Source organism: Procambarus clarkii, chromosome 10, assembly GCF_040958095.1.
Source record: "Procambarus clarkii isolate CNS0578487 chromosome 10, FALCON_Pclarkii_2.0, whole genome shotgun sequence".
Taxonomy (NCBI): Eukaryota; Metazoa; Arthropoda; class Malacostraca; order Decapoda; family Cambaridae; genus Procambarus; species Procambarus clarkii.
In genome coordinates this window covers 50,362,698-50,378,289 of record NC_091159.1, presented here as the reverse complement: position 1 = coordinate 50,378,289, position 15,592 = coordinate 50,362,698, and the positions used below count along the sequence as shown (strand labels likewise).

At 42.3% G+C, this 15,592-nt stretch overlaps 2 protein-coding genes across 2 annotated transcripts in view; one reads left to right on the top strand and one right to left on the bottom strand.

Moving 5' to 3' along the window:
* The window catches only part of LOC138363365 (uncharacterized), a 325,989-nt gene that overhangs the window by 71,183 nt on the left and 239,214 nt on the right, over positions 1–15,592 (bottom strand). The window lies entirely within an intron of this gene.
* The window catches only part of LOC138363101 (hemicentin-2-like), a 37,120-nt gene that overhangs the window by 15,725 nt on the left and 5,803 nt on the right, over positions 1–15,592 (top strand). Inside the window, exons 3-4 of the mRNA XM_069322088.1 lie at positions 10,657–10,867; positions 15,365–15,495. Of these exons, the coding sequence (XP_069178189.1) occupies positions 10,657–10,867; positions 15,365–15,495 (342 nt within the window). The remainder of the gene's footprint in view (positions 1–10,656; positions 10,868–15,364; positions 15,496–15,592) is intronic.

Sequence of the window (15,592 nt, the reverse complement as noted above, 5' to 3'; positions counted from 1 at the left end):
ATATGTCTTTCTCTGTCTCTCTTTTTTGAATGTTTTTTTCTCTGTCTCTCTTAATGTCTCTCTCTGTCTGTCTGTCTTTATGTCTGTGCTACTATCTTTCTATGTCTGTGTTATTATCTCTCACACTCTATCAAACCCTCTTTGTCTTTCTCTGTGTCTCTCTGATTCTCTGTCTTTAACGGCCTGTCTCTCTGTCAATTTTGAATATCTGTTTTTCTTTCTTTGCCTCTCTCTCTCTGTCTTTTTCTGTTACCATGTATGTCTACTACAGACTGTCTGTGTCTGTCCATATATGTCTATGCCTGTCTCTCATTCTGCCCCTCTCTGTCTCTTAATCTGCCTATCTCTCTCTCTCTTTGAGTTTCTGTTTCTCTGCCTGTTTATATGCTTCTCTTTCTCTCTGCGATTTCTCTAACCTGTCTATATTTCTGTCTCTATCTCTATTTCTCACAGTTTTTCTCTATCTCTTTCTCTGTGTCTGTCTCTGATTCTTTCTCAGACTCTCTTCATGTTTATCTTAATTTTCTCAGTGCTTGTCTGGTCTGCCTCTGCACGTGCCTCTGTTTCTCTTTGTAATGTATTATAAAAAGATACAGACTCTTTCTGCCTCTCATTGTTTCTCTCTTTCTGTCTCATTCTCTGTCGGCCACGTGGACACGTTTGGTTGAATTAGGGAAGGAGGTTGATGATGAGATTCTCGGTGTATAGCTGATGTCTTATGAAGGTCTATTACAGGCTACAATAGACAAAGTATGACTGTTGAAATAAACTGAAAGTTTTGTGAACGTCAGTGTATAAGATTTTTACAATCAAGTAAGAAAGGCTGAAAGGAAAATAAAATAATCCAGAAATGAGTATCGTGATATTAAAGAATTCAGTGCAGGGGGGTCGCTTTTTCACCATGTTAAGTGGCATTCGATTCACTGATGACCACCCTGACTCACTCAGCCTGGCCAAATACCGAACAGCAAATTACTATTAAAAATTGTGTGAGACTTCAGCGTCTGACTTCTAAAATTATATAGATATATGTATATATATATACAAACCGTTCCCAACGTTGCTTCGTTCTCTGCATTAACATTAGTCCCAGCATCTTTTAACACCTCCATCCTATCCACCACTCTGCTTCACCCACAGCCTCCCTACCCCAGGCAGGAGGACTCCTCGACCTGCCTCTCCTTCAGACCATTCCCTCGCCTCACATTGGCCACGAAGCCGACACTCAAGAAGGTGTGGAGGGACTTTATATACGTCTGGCCTGAAATGTAAAGTTGGCCGAACCTTAAATATATTTCTACTGCGGATTCCAGGAGGAGGGAGTGAGTGGCTCGAGTTGGTTACTTGTTTATTTTATTGACCATAAACCTGCATTTTTGACCACTGACAGAAATGGCAAAGGAGATTGACTTTATTTGTTCCTTTGGAATGAATAAATGTTTCTTTACAAATTGTTGAAGAGTTGTATTAGTGTGTGTGTGTGTGAGAGAGAGAGAGAGAGAGAGAGAGAGAGAGAGAGAGAGAGAGAGAGAGAGAGAGAGAGAGAGAGAGAGAGAGAGAGAGAGAGAGAGAGAGAGAGAGAGAGAGAGAGAGAGAGAGAGAGAGAGAGAGAGAGAGAGGGGGAGAGAGAGAGGGGGAGAGAGAGGGAGAGAGAGAGAGAGAGAGAGAGAGAGAGAGAGAGAGAGAGAGAGAGAGAGAGAGAGAGAGAGAGAGAGAGAGAGAGAGAGAGAGAGAGAGAGAGAGCGAGAGAGAGAGAGAGAGAGAGAGAGAGAGAGAGAGAGAGAGAGAGAGAGAGAGAGAGAGAGAGAGAGAGAGAGAGAGAGAGAGAGAGAGAGAGAGAGAGAGAGAGAGAGAGAGAGAAATTCCTCTGCCACTCCGTCGACCTCTCACAGGTCCCCAGGGTGAGATCTCTACAGGTGATGTTGATGGAAAATGTACTATTTTTTCAACCCAAGCTGACATACACATATTGTTTTCGAAAATGTGATTTTAAAATCTACATTTAAATATCTTCATATTCTCCTGGACTGACCTAAAAATCTATTCATGTCAGACTTCTCAGAACTAATCATTCCACTGATATGTGAATGCCGAATGGTGATCTTTCTAATTTAGAACGATTCGTGAATCATGTTTTGAATTAAGCGCGAGTTATGCTCAAAGGAAGCGCAAAGGATTATTAGCAGCAGTGTGTCTGTCCAGCCAATTCTCCTAAGGTTTCCCAACGTCAAGAAACGGTCGTGCTAAAGTGCCATTATCCTAACCTACCAGAGGACCCAAAACAGAAAACGGGACAGTACATCAATTTCGCGAACCGCTACCATTTTCTAGTACGACCATTTGTGGCCTTAGATAGAGCATACGTCTAAATACGACGTTCTTTTAGGAGGACGGGTTAGTCTGTCATCCGAGCAATGCAAAATACATCACAAATAAAAATACTTTTATTCCCAACTTGTGGATAACTTGGTAACGATGCTTGTGTCCTGTGTCGAGCTCTGTGCTTCGCTCTGTGCTTCGCCTATCATCAAAACAAAGGTCACAGACGCGTTACTCCACCCGCGGAACCCACTGTTTATATATGGACAAATGTTTATACACAACTCATTACTGACGGCGTTCGAACTGTTCGCAAACAGTGCTTCGCTTGCTTCATGTGTTCGAATCGTACTTCTATTAACGCTTTACCCATATACTGCAACTGCAAATAATTCAACTCATCATCAAAACATTGGTCTGTCTGGTTGACAGCGCATAAGTCAAATAATGACTTCATAAAATCTACATAAGTCCAATATTCGACTTATAAACTACTGTAACGATGCTAACGCCATTTGTTGACCACACCTGATCCCATTTTCTGTTCTCCGGTGGAAGGCTGTGAGCTTACTGAAACAGATGTAGTTTCCTTCGAACTATACGATTTTCTTTCCTCAAATGTAATGTGAAAATACCTCTCAATCCAACAGGAAGGGAAGGGAACTATCAGGAGAAACCCAAAGCCATATTGACTATATAGCACCTGAAAGGAAACAAGATAAGGGTTTGGGATAGGACGAGAGGTAAGGAATGATGCCCGACCACTTGGATGGTTGGGGATTGAATGCAGGCTTGCATAAAGAGACCATCGCTCTACCGTTTTGCTCAAATAGTTGGAAACTATTCCTTGCGTGGCCAGGAGTGGCCAGCAAGGGCAATCCTGAAGAACGCGAAGCAGGTTTCGGTCGGAACAAGAAGGGCCTGGTTGTTGAAGACATTGAAGTGTCTGTAGTAGCCTATTAGTGTTGGAACGACGTATCCCTGGCTGGACCAGTTGTGTTCGTAGACGGAGCTCTACGTCCAGCCAATGTCAACGTCAATGTCTCTACGTCAATGTCCGTCTGTCTTCTAAGTTAAGGCTTGTTAAGTGTTAAGCCTTGAGAGGAAGCTAGTCAGCGTGTTGCTGAAGTCAATGTTTATGTACTGTGGAGGACTTGCCCGTGAAGAACATCAGAAGAACACACAGAGAAGGAGCCCTGGGTGTTAGAGGGAGGACTCATCCTGACAGAAGCTCACAGAGGCTCTGAAGTGTCCTGTGTGAAAGTGACACATACAGTGTTATCTGTGGTGTATAGCTACTGGTGTATATTTCTTGTAAATAATTACTGATACATAATATTGAAGTACATTTGGTGATGGATTTGTCAAATGTTGTTTAACCTTCCCTTTCCCCGTTTGGTTGTCTATTACTGCTCACTTCATGATAACCTCAACCCTGACTTGGAGTTGGATCTGTGAAAATAAGAGGCACCAAGACCCTATAGAAAAGAGAGATGAATGGAACCCGAGTTACTGGCTAAGAGAGGTCGTAAAATCCACCAAGCCATGTTCGAAGCTGTGACTTGACTTGTGCTTCGTTCACTTTCAGCCAGTACAGTAAACATTCCTAAATCTACGTAATCAAAATACCTTACCTTACCTTGCCTCGGTTTAACTAAGTGTAAACCCACACTATTTAATAATATAAATTTTGACAAATTTATTACAGAAAAAACATTGTCATTGTATTGTATGGAAGATTTATCATGTCAATGATAAATCTGCCGAATAATTAAAAAACTGTACTTAATAAAAACCTAATAAAAATGTCACTATATGACGTATGGCTTTAGCTAGAAAATGGGTTGAATAATTGCCAATTGAACTTAAACACCTAACCAAACTTAGCAAAAGAATGATTGCCTATCTGTTTAAGGTTGGAGGCTAGATGCTTGGGGCTACTTTCACCTAACTTTGCACACAGAATGGTCTGGGGTACGTGACTGACATAGGCAGAACCTGGGTTGCCAAAATTAAAGAGAAAACAGAATGGCAGGATGATATTCTGACCCCCACAACGATTTTTTTTACTGTCACCAGCTATACTTAGCAAAATATTTTTTAATTTTGTCAAAAAACGTTTCTATACATCTTTATTCACCGAACTCAGAGAAATTAACAGAAATTTGCTGCTATTCAAACTTAGGCTAAAATACCATAAAACATGTTACTTCAACTTTGGCTTCCTCCTCTCCTCCCTGTCAGAGAAAACGGAAGGCTGACCCACAGATTCGAAAGGCGGGAACTATTCTGTTCTGTGTAAATGTCATTAATTATAAAGACATGACGACACTTAATCTTTTTGTATTATTAGTAATATTGTACGAGAAACAGATAAAGATATATAAAAAGAGAAAGATAGAGTTAGAGAGAGAGAGAGAGATAGAGATATAGAAAAAGGGAGATAAAGAGAGATATTGATAACGAGAGACAGAGATAAAGAGAGATAATGAGTGATAATGAGAGAGATAAAGCGAGTGAGAAAGAGAGACCTCGGTAGACCGGGTGACCAACCCCATCCCCCCAAGAACTAATTTATAACAATCCATTTATTTGCATCTTCAACTTTTCTCTTACTTCCGCTCATTAAATATCCTACGTGCTGTCTCCACCTGCGTCAGCTGTCTGCAGCACCAGGAGACACTCTCACGTCCTTACCATCAACATTACCACTGGTTTCTCCACCTGTCTCATTTGCTCCAGCTTCTTTCTTATTGGAAAGAAGTTGAATTTTGGTCTGAGTGAGTTTAATATTTCTTTATAACTAAATCTCTGTTACTTCCTGAGTGATCGTTTCACATTCATTACTTCTCTTGTCAGGAGACTTCAGTTTTTCTGGTTTCACATATTCTGTCTTTCTGTCTATCTGTATGTCTGTCTGTCTGCCTGACTCTCTCTCTCTCTCTCTCTCTCTCTCTCTCTCTCTCTCTCTCTCTCTCTCTCTCTCTCTCTCTCTCTCTCTCTCTCTCTCTCTCTCTCTCTCTCTCTCTCTCTCTCTCTCTCTCTCTCTCTCCCCAGAGATAAGTTAATAACAGAGCGTGTGGTGATTACGAGAGGGGGGTCCAGTAGGAATTAGCAGGAACCATCATCCTAGTAATTAACGAAATGGTGAGGACACATCCCATCTAAGCAGAAGGGAATGTGTTGGGCTGTAGAGACATCTGCAAGCATGGTTGTGTACTTGTTATGCAGTTGAAAATTGTTGAAGGCTGCTAGTGTGGGGATTGTGTGTGTGTATGTGTTTGTAATATATTGATACCACCAAGATGCTGGAGACGGTGGCACGCTTGGCTGCGTAGTTGTAATGTTGATATAGAGGAAGATGATGACCATGATATATTCGCACTATATTGAACTCTGTCAAACACATCTCTTCCCTGTCTACCTGTCCCCTGTCTTCTACTATTCCCTTGCTTAGCAAATTTCCCCGTGGCCCATTCAGTCCTCCAACTAGTTTTATAATTATGTTCTTGCACGACACATTTCCTATTTAACCCCCCCCCTACCCCCTTTTTCCATCTGTCATTTTTTTGCTACATCCCTTATTCACTTAATCCTTCTTCTCAACCCTGGCTCCCATCCTCCCTTCCTCTGTCCATTCCTCCGTTTAATCTTCATCCATTTACTCGCACGACTATTCTATTTTGCCTTCATTCAATCTCTAAATCTCTCAGTTTTCCAATTCGTTCGCACGTCAACCTTCCCTTCATCGCCCTTCTCTCTTCACTCCCCCCTCCCCTATACTCAATTATCGCTTCTCTCTCTCTCTCTCTCTCTCTCTCTCTCTCTCTCTCTCTCTCTCTCTCTCTCTCTCTCTCTCTCTCTCTCTCTCTCTCTCTCTCTCTCTCTCTCTCTCTCTCTCTCTCTCTCTCTCTCTCTCTCTCTCTCTCTCTCTCTCTCTCTCTCCTCCACTCCTCTATGTTCCATACCACTCAACTAGATTGCCATCCTTCTCTTCATCTCTTACCGCCTTCTCTACATATAGCACTATTCATCACGCCCTTCTCTCTCTCTCTCTCTCTCTCTCTCTCTCTCTCTCTCTCTCTCTCTTCGTATTTCCCCTTCTTACTTAATTCCTCTCATCTTTCCATCCCAGTACCTAGAGGGTCTTCGACTCTCAAAACATTTCCTTATTATCGCTTCCCTTCTTTCTCCCTCTTGCTTAAGAAAAGCTGTAAGGATCCATCCCAGGGTGAACGTTGATTGTCTTAAGCAAAACTAATTCAAAGTCAAACCTTCATTACCAAGTCATATAACATCTGCTGGAAACTTGCATATTTAAATAGGGAATTTAAATATTTTAACCGTAATAAAATGTTATGCGAAGAAACACTGTTTTGGTTATACTGAAGTTGTTCAATTTAGGTATTGTTTTGAGTTTATGTAAAACAAAAACAGCTGATGGAACTCGGCCATATTTGTTCCCTCAAATCACTGATCAAACATTTAAAAAAAATGAAGATGCAGGAATCCAGCGGTTGCCATAGCAACAGAGATCAAGGGAAGAATTTAATTAATTACTCAAATAAATTATCAAGTCAGGCTAACGGACTAACTCCTGATTGACTGATTTTCCCTAAACACACGTTTGATCAGAAATACTGGACAACACACAGGAACTGTTGCTTCAGCTCTTGGGCCCGAGTCGTGGTTACCTAGTTAGTAAAATAGTCTTCAAGACATGGAGAGGGAAGCCGGCATATCTTGGAACATAGAAGGTTCACACAAGCTTTCGCAACCCTTTGGTAAATAGAGCAGCTGAGGTGCTTGCAATACTAAGGGAGGGAAAGCAACACCAGGTATTGCAACAGCTGGGAAGGGAGATCAACACAAGGTCTTGCAACAGCTGGGAAGGGAGATCAACACAAGGTCTTGCAACAGCTGGGAAGGGAGATCAACACAAGGTCTTGCAACAGCTGGGAAGGGAGATCAACACAAGGTCTTGCAACAGCTGATGAGGGAGATCAACACAAGGTCTTGCAACAGCTGGGAAGGGAGATCAACACAAGGTCTTGCAACAGCTGATGAGGGAGATCAACACAAGGTCTTGCAACAGCTGGGAAGGGAGATCAACACAAGGTCTTGCAACAGCTGGGAAGAGAGATCAACACAAGGTCTTGCAACAGCTGGGAAGGGAGATCAACACAAGGTCTTGCAACAGCTGGGAAGGGAGATCAACACAAGGTCTTGCAACAGCTGATGAGGGAGATCAACACAAGGTCTTGCAACAGCTGGGAAGGGAGATCAACACAAGGTCTTGCAACAGCTGATGAGGGAGATCAACACAAGGTCTTGCAACAGCTGGGAAGGGATATCAACACAAGGTCTTGCAACAGCTGGGAAGGGATATCAACACAAGGTCTTGCAACAGCTGGGAAGGGATATCAACACAAGGTCTTGCAACAGCTGGGAAGGGATATCAACACAAGGTCTTGCAACAGCTGGGAAGGGATATCAACACAAGGTCTTGCAACAGCTGGGAAGGGAGATCAACATAAGAGATCACATTTGTCTGGCCTTGTTGGTCTCCTCCTCCGTTAGTTCTCCAAAAGTGTTCTTAACTCTGGCCCATCTCATCTTTCTTGCTCTTTCTACGTTGTGTCTAGACGGTTTCTTCTTTCATGTTCTGCTTCGCTCATTCATTTCCAGGAATTTCAGGAAATTGCTTTCTGTCAACATTGTGTTTCAAAACTTTCTGTGTCCTTCCTAAGCATCGGCCACTTCATAAATTAACTTTCTCCTCTCGGTGGCTATTTTAGACCTTATTTTGGACTTCAGTCATACCTGAGAGCTTTGGCGCTAATCAGGCCATTCTCTAGATTTGTCACTCCTGACAAAGTCCATATCCCTTCTAACCTAACCAGAAACATAAGTTAACCCAACTAACCTGTTATTCCGTTACATAGAAAACGTGGATATCTGGGGCCAGATTCACGAAAGCACTTACGAACCTGTACATCTTTCCTCAAACTTTGACGGCTTTGGTTACATTTATTAAACAGTTTACAAGCATGAAAACTTCCCATTCAACTGTTGCTATTGTTATAAACAGCCTCCTGGTGCTTCGGCGCTCATTAACTGTTTAATAATTGTAAAGAAAGCCGCCAAAGATTGAGAAAAGATGTACAGGTTCGTAAGTGTTTGCGTAAGTGCTTTCGTGAATCTGGCCCCTGGGAGCTGATACTTTTTCATAAAGCAGGTTGTATTTGGTACGTTGGTTTCGATAGCTATTAAAATACGACCTCTTTGCAGAGTTGTTTTTTTTAGAATCAGCAACTCGGAGCTAATATTGCAAGTAGCACGTACTTAGGTAAATGTGTAGAAAATGTTTAACAGAGAGAATTAAATTCTTTGATATTAACACGACTACTGCGGACGTCGTATTGAAGTTTTTTCGGGAAACATTGACAATGACGCACCGTGAGGCCAGGATGTATTCAAACAAATAGCGGGACGAGCTATATATATTTCCCACACCAATATGAGAATATAAAAACTTTTTCTATCACCTTCCCCACTAAACTTTTCGGATCTTCTTGTTCGTTCTGCACAAACTCCAAACCCTCTCCAGAATATCGAAGTCTCTCCAGCTGCTTCGTTTTCACTGGCATCGAGGATACGTGTTTTTTGAATGACTTATTTTAATCTTCAATCTCTCTCTGTTGTGTCCTGCTTCTCCACCACCACCACGTCACCCACTCCACACGAACACTTCTGCTCCATTACTAAGATCTGTCTCCACCATCAACAGCTACCTCAAGTTCAAGTAAGTTTGTAGAGTTATTAAAATACATCACTAAAAGGAGAGAGCAGCTAATTCTTAGGCTAATTCTACCTTCCTATAGCAACCTTGACTCTAATTCTGTTCAATGTTCATCTCAACCTCGTGAGCTTCTCTCTCTCTCTCTCTCTCTCTCTCTCTCTCTCTCTCTCTCTCTCTCTCTCTCTCTCTCTCTCTCTCTCTCTCTCTCTCTCTCTCTCTCTCTCTCTCTCTCTCTCTCTCTCTCTCTCTCTCTCTCTCTCTCTCTCTCTCTCTCTCTCTCTCTCTCTCTCTCTCTCTCTCTCTCTCTCTCTCTCTCTCTCTCTCTCTCTCTCTCCTCTCTCTCTCTCTCTCTCTCTCTCTCTCTCTCTCTCTCTCTCTCTCTCTCTCTCTCTCTCTCTCTCTCTCTCTCTCTCTCTCTCTCTCTCTCTCTCTCTCTCTCTCTCTCTCTCTCTCTCTCTCTCTCTCTCTCTCTCTCTCTCTCTCTCTCTCTCTCTCTCTCTCTCTCTCTCTCTCCTCTCTCTCTCTCTCTCTCTCTCTCTCTCTCTCTCTCTCTCTCTCTCTCTCTCTCTCTCTCTCTCTCTCTCTCTCTCTCTCTCTCTCTCTCTCTCTCTCTCTCTCTCTCTCTCTCTCTCTCTCTCTCTCTCTCTCTCTCTCTCTCTCTCTCTCTCTCTCTCTCTCTCTCTCTCTCTCTCTCTCTCTCTCCTCTCTCTCTCTCTCTCTCTCTCTCTCTCTCTCTCTCTCTCTCTCTCTCTCTCTCTCTCTCTCTCTCTCTCTCTCTCTCTCTCTCTCTCTCTCTCTCTCTCTCTCTCTCTCTCTCTCTCTCTCTCTCTCTCTCTCTCTCTCTCTCTCTCTCTCTCTCTCTCTCTCTCTCTCTCTCTCTCTCTCTCTCTCTCTCTCTCTCTCTCTCTCTCTCTCTCTCTCTCTCTCTCTCTCTCTCTCTCTCTCTCTCTCTCTCTCTCTCTCTCTCTCTCTCTCTCTCTCTCTCTCTCTCTCTCTCTCTCTCTCTCTCTCTCTCTCTCTCTCTCTCTCTCTCTCTCTCTCTCTCTCTCTCTCTCTCTCTCTCTCTCTCTCTCTCTCTCTCTCTCTCTCTCTCTCTCTCTCTCTCTCTCTCTCTCTCTCTCTCTCTCTCTCTCTCTCTCTCTCTCTCTCTCTCTCTCTCTCTCTCTCTCTCTCTCTCTCTCTCTCTCTCTCTCTCTCTCTCTCTCTCTCTCTCTCTCTCTCTCTCTCTCTCTCTCTCTCTCTCTCTCTCTCTCTCTCTCTCTCTCTCTCTCTCTCTCTCTCTCTCTCTCTCTCTCTCTCTATCTCTCTCTCTCTCTCTCTCTCTCTCTCTCTCTCTCTCTCTCTCTCTCTCTCTCTCTCTCTCTCTCTCTCTCTCTCTCTCTCTCTCTCTCTCTCTCTCTCTCTCTCTCTCTCTCTCTCTCTCTCTCTCTCTCTCTCTCTCTCTCTCTCTCTCTCTCTCTCTCTCTCTCTCTCTCTCTCTCTCTCTCTCTCTCTTTTGAGGATATCTGTCTCAACTCTCTCTCTCTCTCCTTCAGGTGTCGTGGATCCGGCAGAGGGACCTACACATCCTGACAGTGGGCCGCTACACCTACACGACGGACCAGCGCTACGAGGTCATCCACTCCGAGGACTCCCAAGACTGGATCCTTAAGATCAGCTACGCCCAGGTGCGGGACTCTGGCAGTTACGAGTGCCAGGTGTCGACCAAGCCCGTGAGGTCTTACGTCGTCCATCTCAACGTGTTCGGTGAGTCTTTCAGCTTGTTCGGTTAGCATTGTAACACTTAAGGGCATCTCTCTGTCTCTCTCTCACTCTCTCTCTCTCTCTCTCTCTCTCTCTCTCTCTCTCTCTCTCTCTCTCTCTCTCTCTCTCTCTCTCTCTCTCTCTCTCTCTCTCTCTCTCTCTCTCTCTCTCTCTCTCTCTCTCTCTCTCTCTCTCTCTCTCTCTCTCTCTCTCTCTCTCTCTCTCTCTCTCTCTCTCTCTCTCTCTCTCTCTCTCTCTCTCTCTCTCTCTCTCTCTCTCTCTCTCTCTCTCTCTCTCTCTCTCTCTCTCTCTCTCTCTCTCTCTCTCTCTCTCTCTCTCTCTCTCTCTCTCTCTCTCTCTCTCTCTCTCTCTCTCTCTCTCTCTCTCTCTCTCTCCCTCTCCTTTACCAATAAACCGTGTTCAGTATTTCACTGCTGGACGTCAGTTCTGTACATACTGCAACGCCTTACAATACGGTCGTGTATTGTAGCCTGACAATATGGCCGGGTATTGTAGAGTCTTGCAATATAGCCGTTGTTACATCTTTCTATAAATGGGCTCTTGCTTCCCCATTACAGTCTCTCTAAATATCTATTTAGAGATATTATTATGGGACTATTATCATGGCCATTCCCTATGTCTGTTCAAAGTCAGTATGAAAAGCATTCTCCACAATTTTCCTTTTGTCAAGTGATTTTCACTTATTACCCCAGGTATGGTTCACCCTGTAATTCAACCCGTTCTCGCACTTTCGTATAGTCAATATTGACTTATTAAATACGTGCATATGTGACATACTAACTTATTGTGAATATTTTAGTTTACCTTGATAAGCTTCATAGAAAACACCGACCTTACCTAACCTTCTTAGTATTACTTATATGTTTTCTATGAAGCTTTTCAAAGTAAACTAAAATACTCACAATAAATTAGTAAGTCACATATGCACTTATTTAATAAGTTAATATTGACTGTAAGAAAGTGCGAGAACGGGTTGTGTAATTACCCGCACAGTTGTTAAAGGTTCGGTTGAATAACTCTAGCTACCTCTCGGGAGAACAACCTTGTTCTCCTACAGAGAACGTCACTTTTCGCTCGTATGCGTTACATAAAAACAAAAATGAATTGTACTAGAAAATGGAAGCGGCACGCGAAAGTGACGTTCTTTCTCGTTTTCTGTTTTGGGTCCTCTGGTAGGTTAGGATATGGGCACTTTAGATTGACCGTTTTCTTTAGATTGACCGTTTTCTTGACGTTGGGAAACCACCTTAGGAGGACGGGCTGGGTTGGGGGGGGGGTTTACCTTGTGAGTAGAGAAGCCAGGGAATATAGTCAGTAAGGTGTTGGACTCTCGTCTGGTGAGAAACTTGTAATATATAAGTCTTAAGAATTGCTTAGGCTAAGTTAGTAAAGTTTGTGGGCTGGTAATGTAACTTTGTAATTTGCTTTTTGTGAAAGTCCGAGTCATTTGTTAATATTTTGTCTCTATTTATGTGTCGCTATTTTTATGTGTACAATCTTGCAATTGTTAAATTTGTGTTTGTTTTAATTAGAGTATCATTTGTTTTATTTTAGGTTTTGAGTTGAGTTCTGTTTTCTCATAGCATATTGACTTAAATGTGGCTTTTTATGGTAAGTTTAACACTCCATCAGTTGAGTTCTGTTTTCTCATAGCTTATTGACTTAAATGTGGCTTTTTATGGTAAGTTTAACACTCCATCAGTTGGGTATCACCGTATATCTTAATTAACGTAATATCGTGTATTATAGTCTTGCAATATGGCTGTGTATTACAGATAATTGCAATATTATCATGTGTTGCAGCGTTACTGCAAGCTGATAGTCCATGCTCATTTCCCTTCCATGGGCTAAATGATCTCTTTAGAGTCTTACAAAGTAGTAAGATCCCAATGGGTTAAATAAATTGTTACTTTAATAAATGAAAACCAGTGTAAGACCGAGGAACTGAACGACATTATGTATAACTGATAAATTACTCAAAATCGGACAAAAATGTAAAATAAATGAATATATTGAAGCCGCTTGTAAAAAAGCTTGTTTTCCCCCCTCCGTAATCAGGTCAGGGGCCAGATTCACGAAGCAGTTACGCAAGCACTTACGAACCTGTACATCTTTTCTCAATCTTTGGCGGCTTTCTTTACAATTATTAAACAGTTAATGAGCTCCAAAGCACCAGGAGGCTGTTTATAACAATAACAACAGTTGACTGGCAACTTTTCATGCTTGTAAACTGTTTAATAAATGTAACCAAAACTGCTCAAGATTGAGGAAAGATGTACACGTTCGTAAGTACTTGCGTAACTGCTTCGTGAATAATGGGCCCTGGTGGCCTACTTGTTCACGGAGGTGCGGACGCCGGACTTGTAAATCCTCACCAGCCTTCCGGTGGGTCCAGCACTGTCAGGACAAATTACATCTTTGATCGAGACCACTTTCTTACACGCATCTTCTTGAAGAGTTGATTTAGAGCCTCGCGCCACGCCACGGATGGTGCTAAATGTGTATTATTATTAAGATTGATGATTCTTCGGACCAAGCCGTTGTGGTTCCCGGATGTCGAGTATGCAAGAATTTAGAGTTAGCGTCGAAGCGTTCAGGCATTTTCTCTCGGTTAATGTACTTTACGAGGGAAAAATAATGGATAATAAGTGAGACTTGCGTACATTGTTCTAATATGGCATATGATATGGGCAGTGTATTTACAACAAAAATATTAAAATTTACCCCTTTTTTAAGATAATATATTATAATTCTTCCTTGCTTCGGAAGTGACATGAAACACTATATTGCGTTGAAGCGCATGGATGGTAGAGACACACACACACAGAACGGGCTACATGTTTTTTTGTTTCAGCTAAATACATAAACTCTACAGCGTGTTTTATGCTTGGATAATGCAGCTGGCACTAATTAGACCGTGTTGCATAAAGATTTAGCACAGACTTGGAATTACAGAGTGAGAGGAATAACATACACTGGCAAATGTGTAGATATGTTTGCATGTGTGCATGCATGAGCACTACTGTTGACGGAGGAACATATACACGCATTTTTTTAAAGTAAATTTAATAAGAAAAAAGAAAAACGCTGGAATAGAGGCTATTGGGAAAGAGGAGATAAGTGCTCAAGCTTGTCCCTACAAGTACATTATATTTGTATATTTTATATATATATATATATAGGTCAAATATATAATATATATTTATACATATACATATATCTACATACATGTAAACAAATTCACAAAAGAGAATCTTTTTGTCAACCTCACCAAAGAACGACATCGATTATGAGCTTAGAATTTCCATGAGCCCAATATGCTCTCAGAAACCCCAATGACACTCAGTAATGATGAGAGTATTGGATGACGCGGTATTTAGAGCCGCACCGGAGCCTCGGGGTGCTGTCGGTAATGAATTGAATTCTTGAATTCTCTGAATATTAGTGAAAGGTGTTGGAATTCGATAGTAGCTGAAGGAGATAAAACACACACACACACACACACACACACACACACACACACACACACACACACACACACACACACACACACACACACACACACACACACACACACACACACACACACACACACACACACACACATCTTACCCACCCTTACACTACCTCCAAACTCCTTCAACCCAAATCCCTACACAACCCCATTCCGGACCAACAGCTAACAATGCCATTAGCAATTAGTACAGTAAAAGCCTTGCAGGCCCTTGGGACCACTTGTGACCTCATTTTGCTAATTAGAAACAATTGGGAGAATACGATGCTATGCCACACCAGCATTATTTGTGCTTGAGGGATGGAATTCAGTTTGCCAAGAAAATTGAAATATGAAAGACTGAGATTTTAAAAATAAGGAAAATAGGATAGTTTCATAACAAAAAAAAATTCATAACTCATAACAAAAGTATTATGAGGGAGTAAGTGCGAGTATGCACTTATACTATATAAGTGCGAGTATGCACTTATACTCGCAATTCACACCGAAATCATTAATTTTACCTTGAGGTAAAATGAGGTTTGTGCCTCGGAGAGGCTACAGGATCCAGTAAGTTCAACTTCGATTTCAACTCCTTTCCATGTTGTAGCCCAGTCGATTAAGACAGCGTCTGGGATACTCTCGGACGCAGGTTCGAATCCTCGTCACTGCCCTTGTGGATTTGTTTACCTTGAGGTTTAAAGTAAATTTTGGTAAAATTTTACCTTTGACCTATTTAACCTTAAAATTTCCACATCAAAATCCTGTTTACTGGTATTCAAATTTCCTAGTGTTGATATATCGCTTAATCTTTCTATATCTTTCCCCCACATTTATTCTCGTTCTCACTTACTCTCACAATCACACTCACATCACTCTTCTCACACTCATACCTCACAGTCACACTCACACAAGCTTCACACTCCAAGCTACACACCTCCCCACTCCCCTCTCTCTTGCTAAAGACCTACCGGTTTCGTCCACAGCTGCTCCGCAGGCGGAGATCATCGGGGCCCCGGACATGCACGTGGACAAGGGGTCTACCATCAACCTGACTTGTGTGGTGGAGCTCAGCCCCAAGCCACCAGCCTTCATCCTCTGGTACCACAACTACAAGGTAATCCCGCGACCTTCTAGCGTCGTGGCATGACGGCTTGTTTCAAGGAGCGGTTTTCTTCTGTGAGGGACAATGATGGTAGCTGATTATTTTGTTT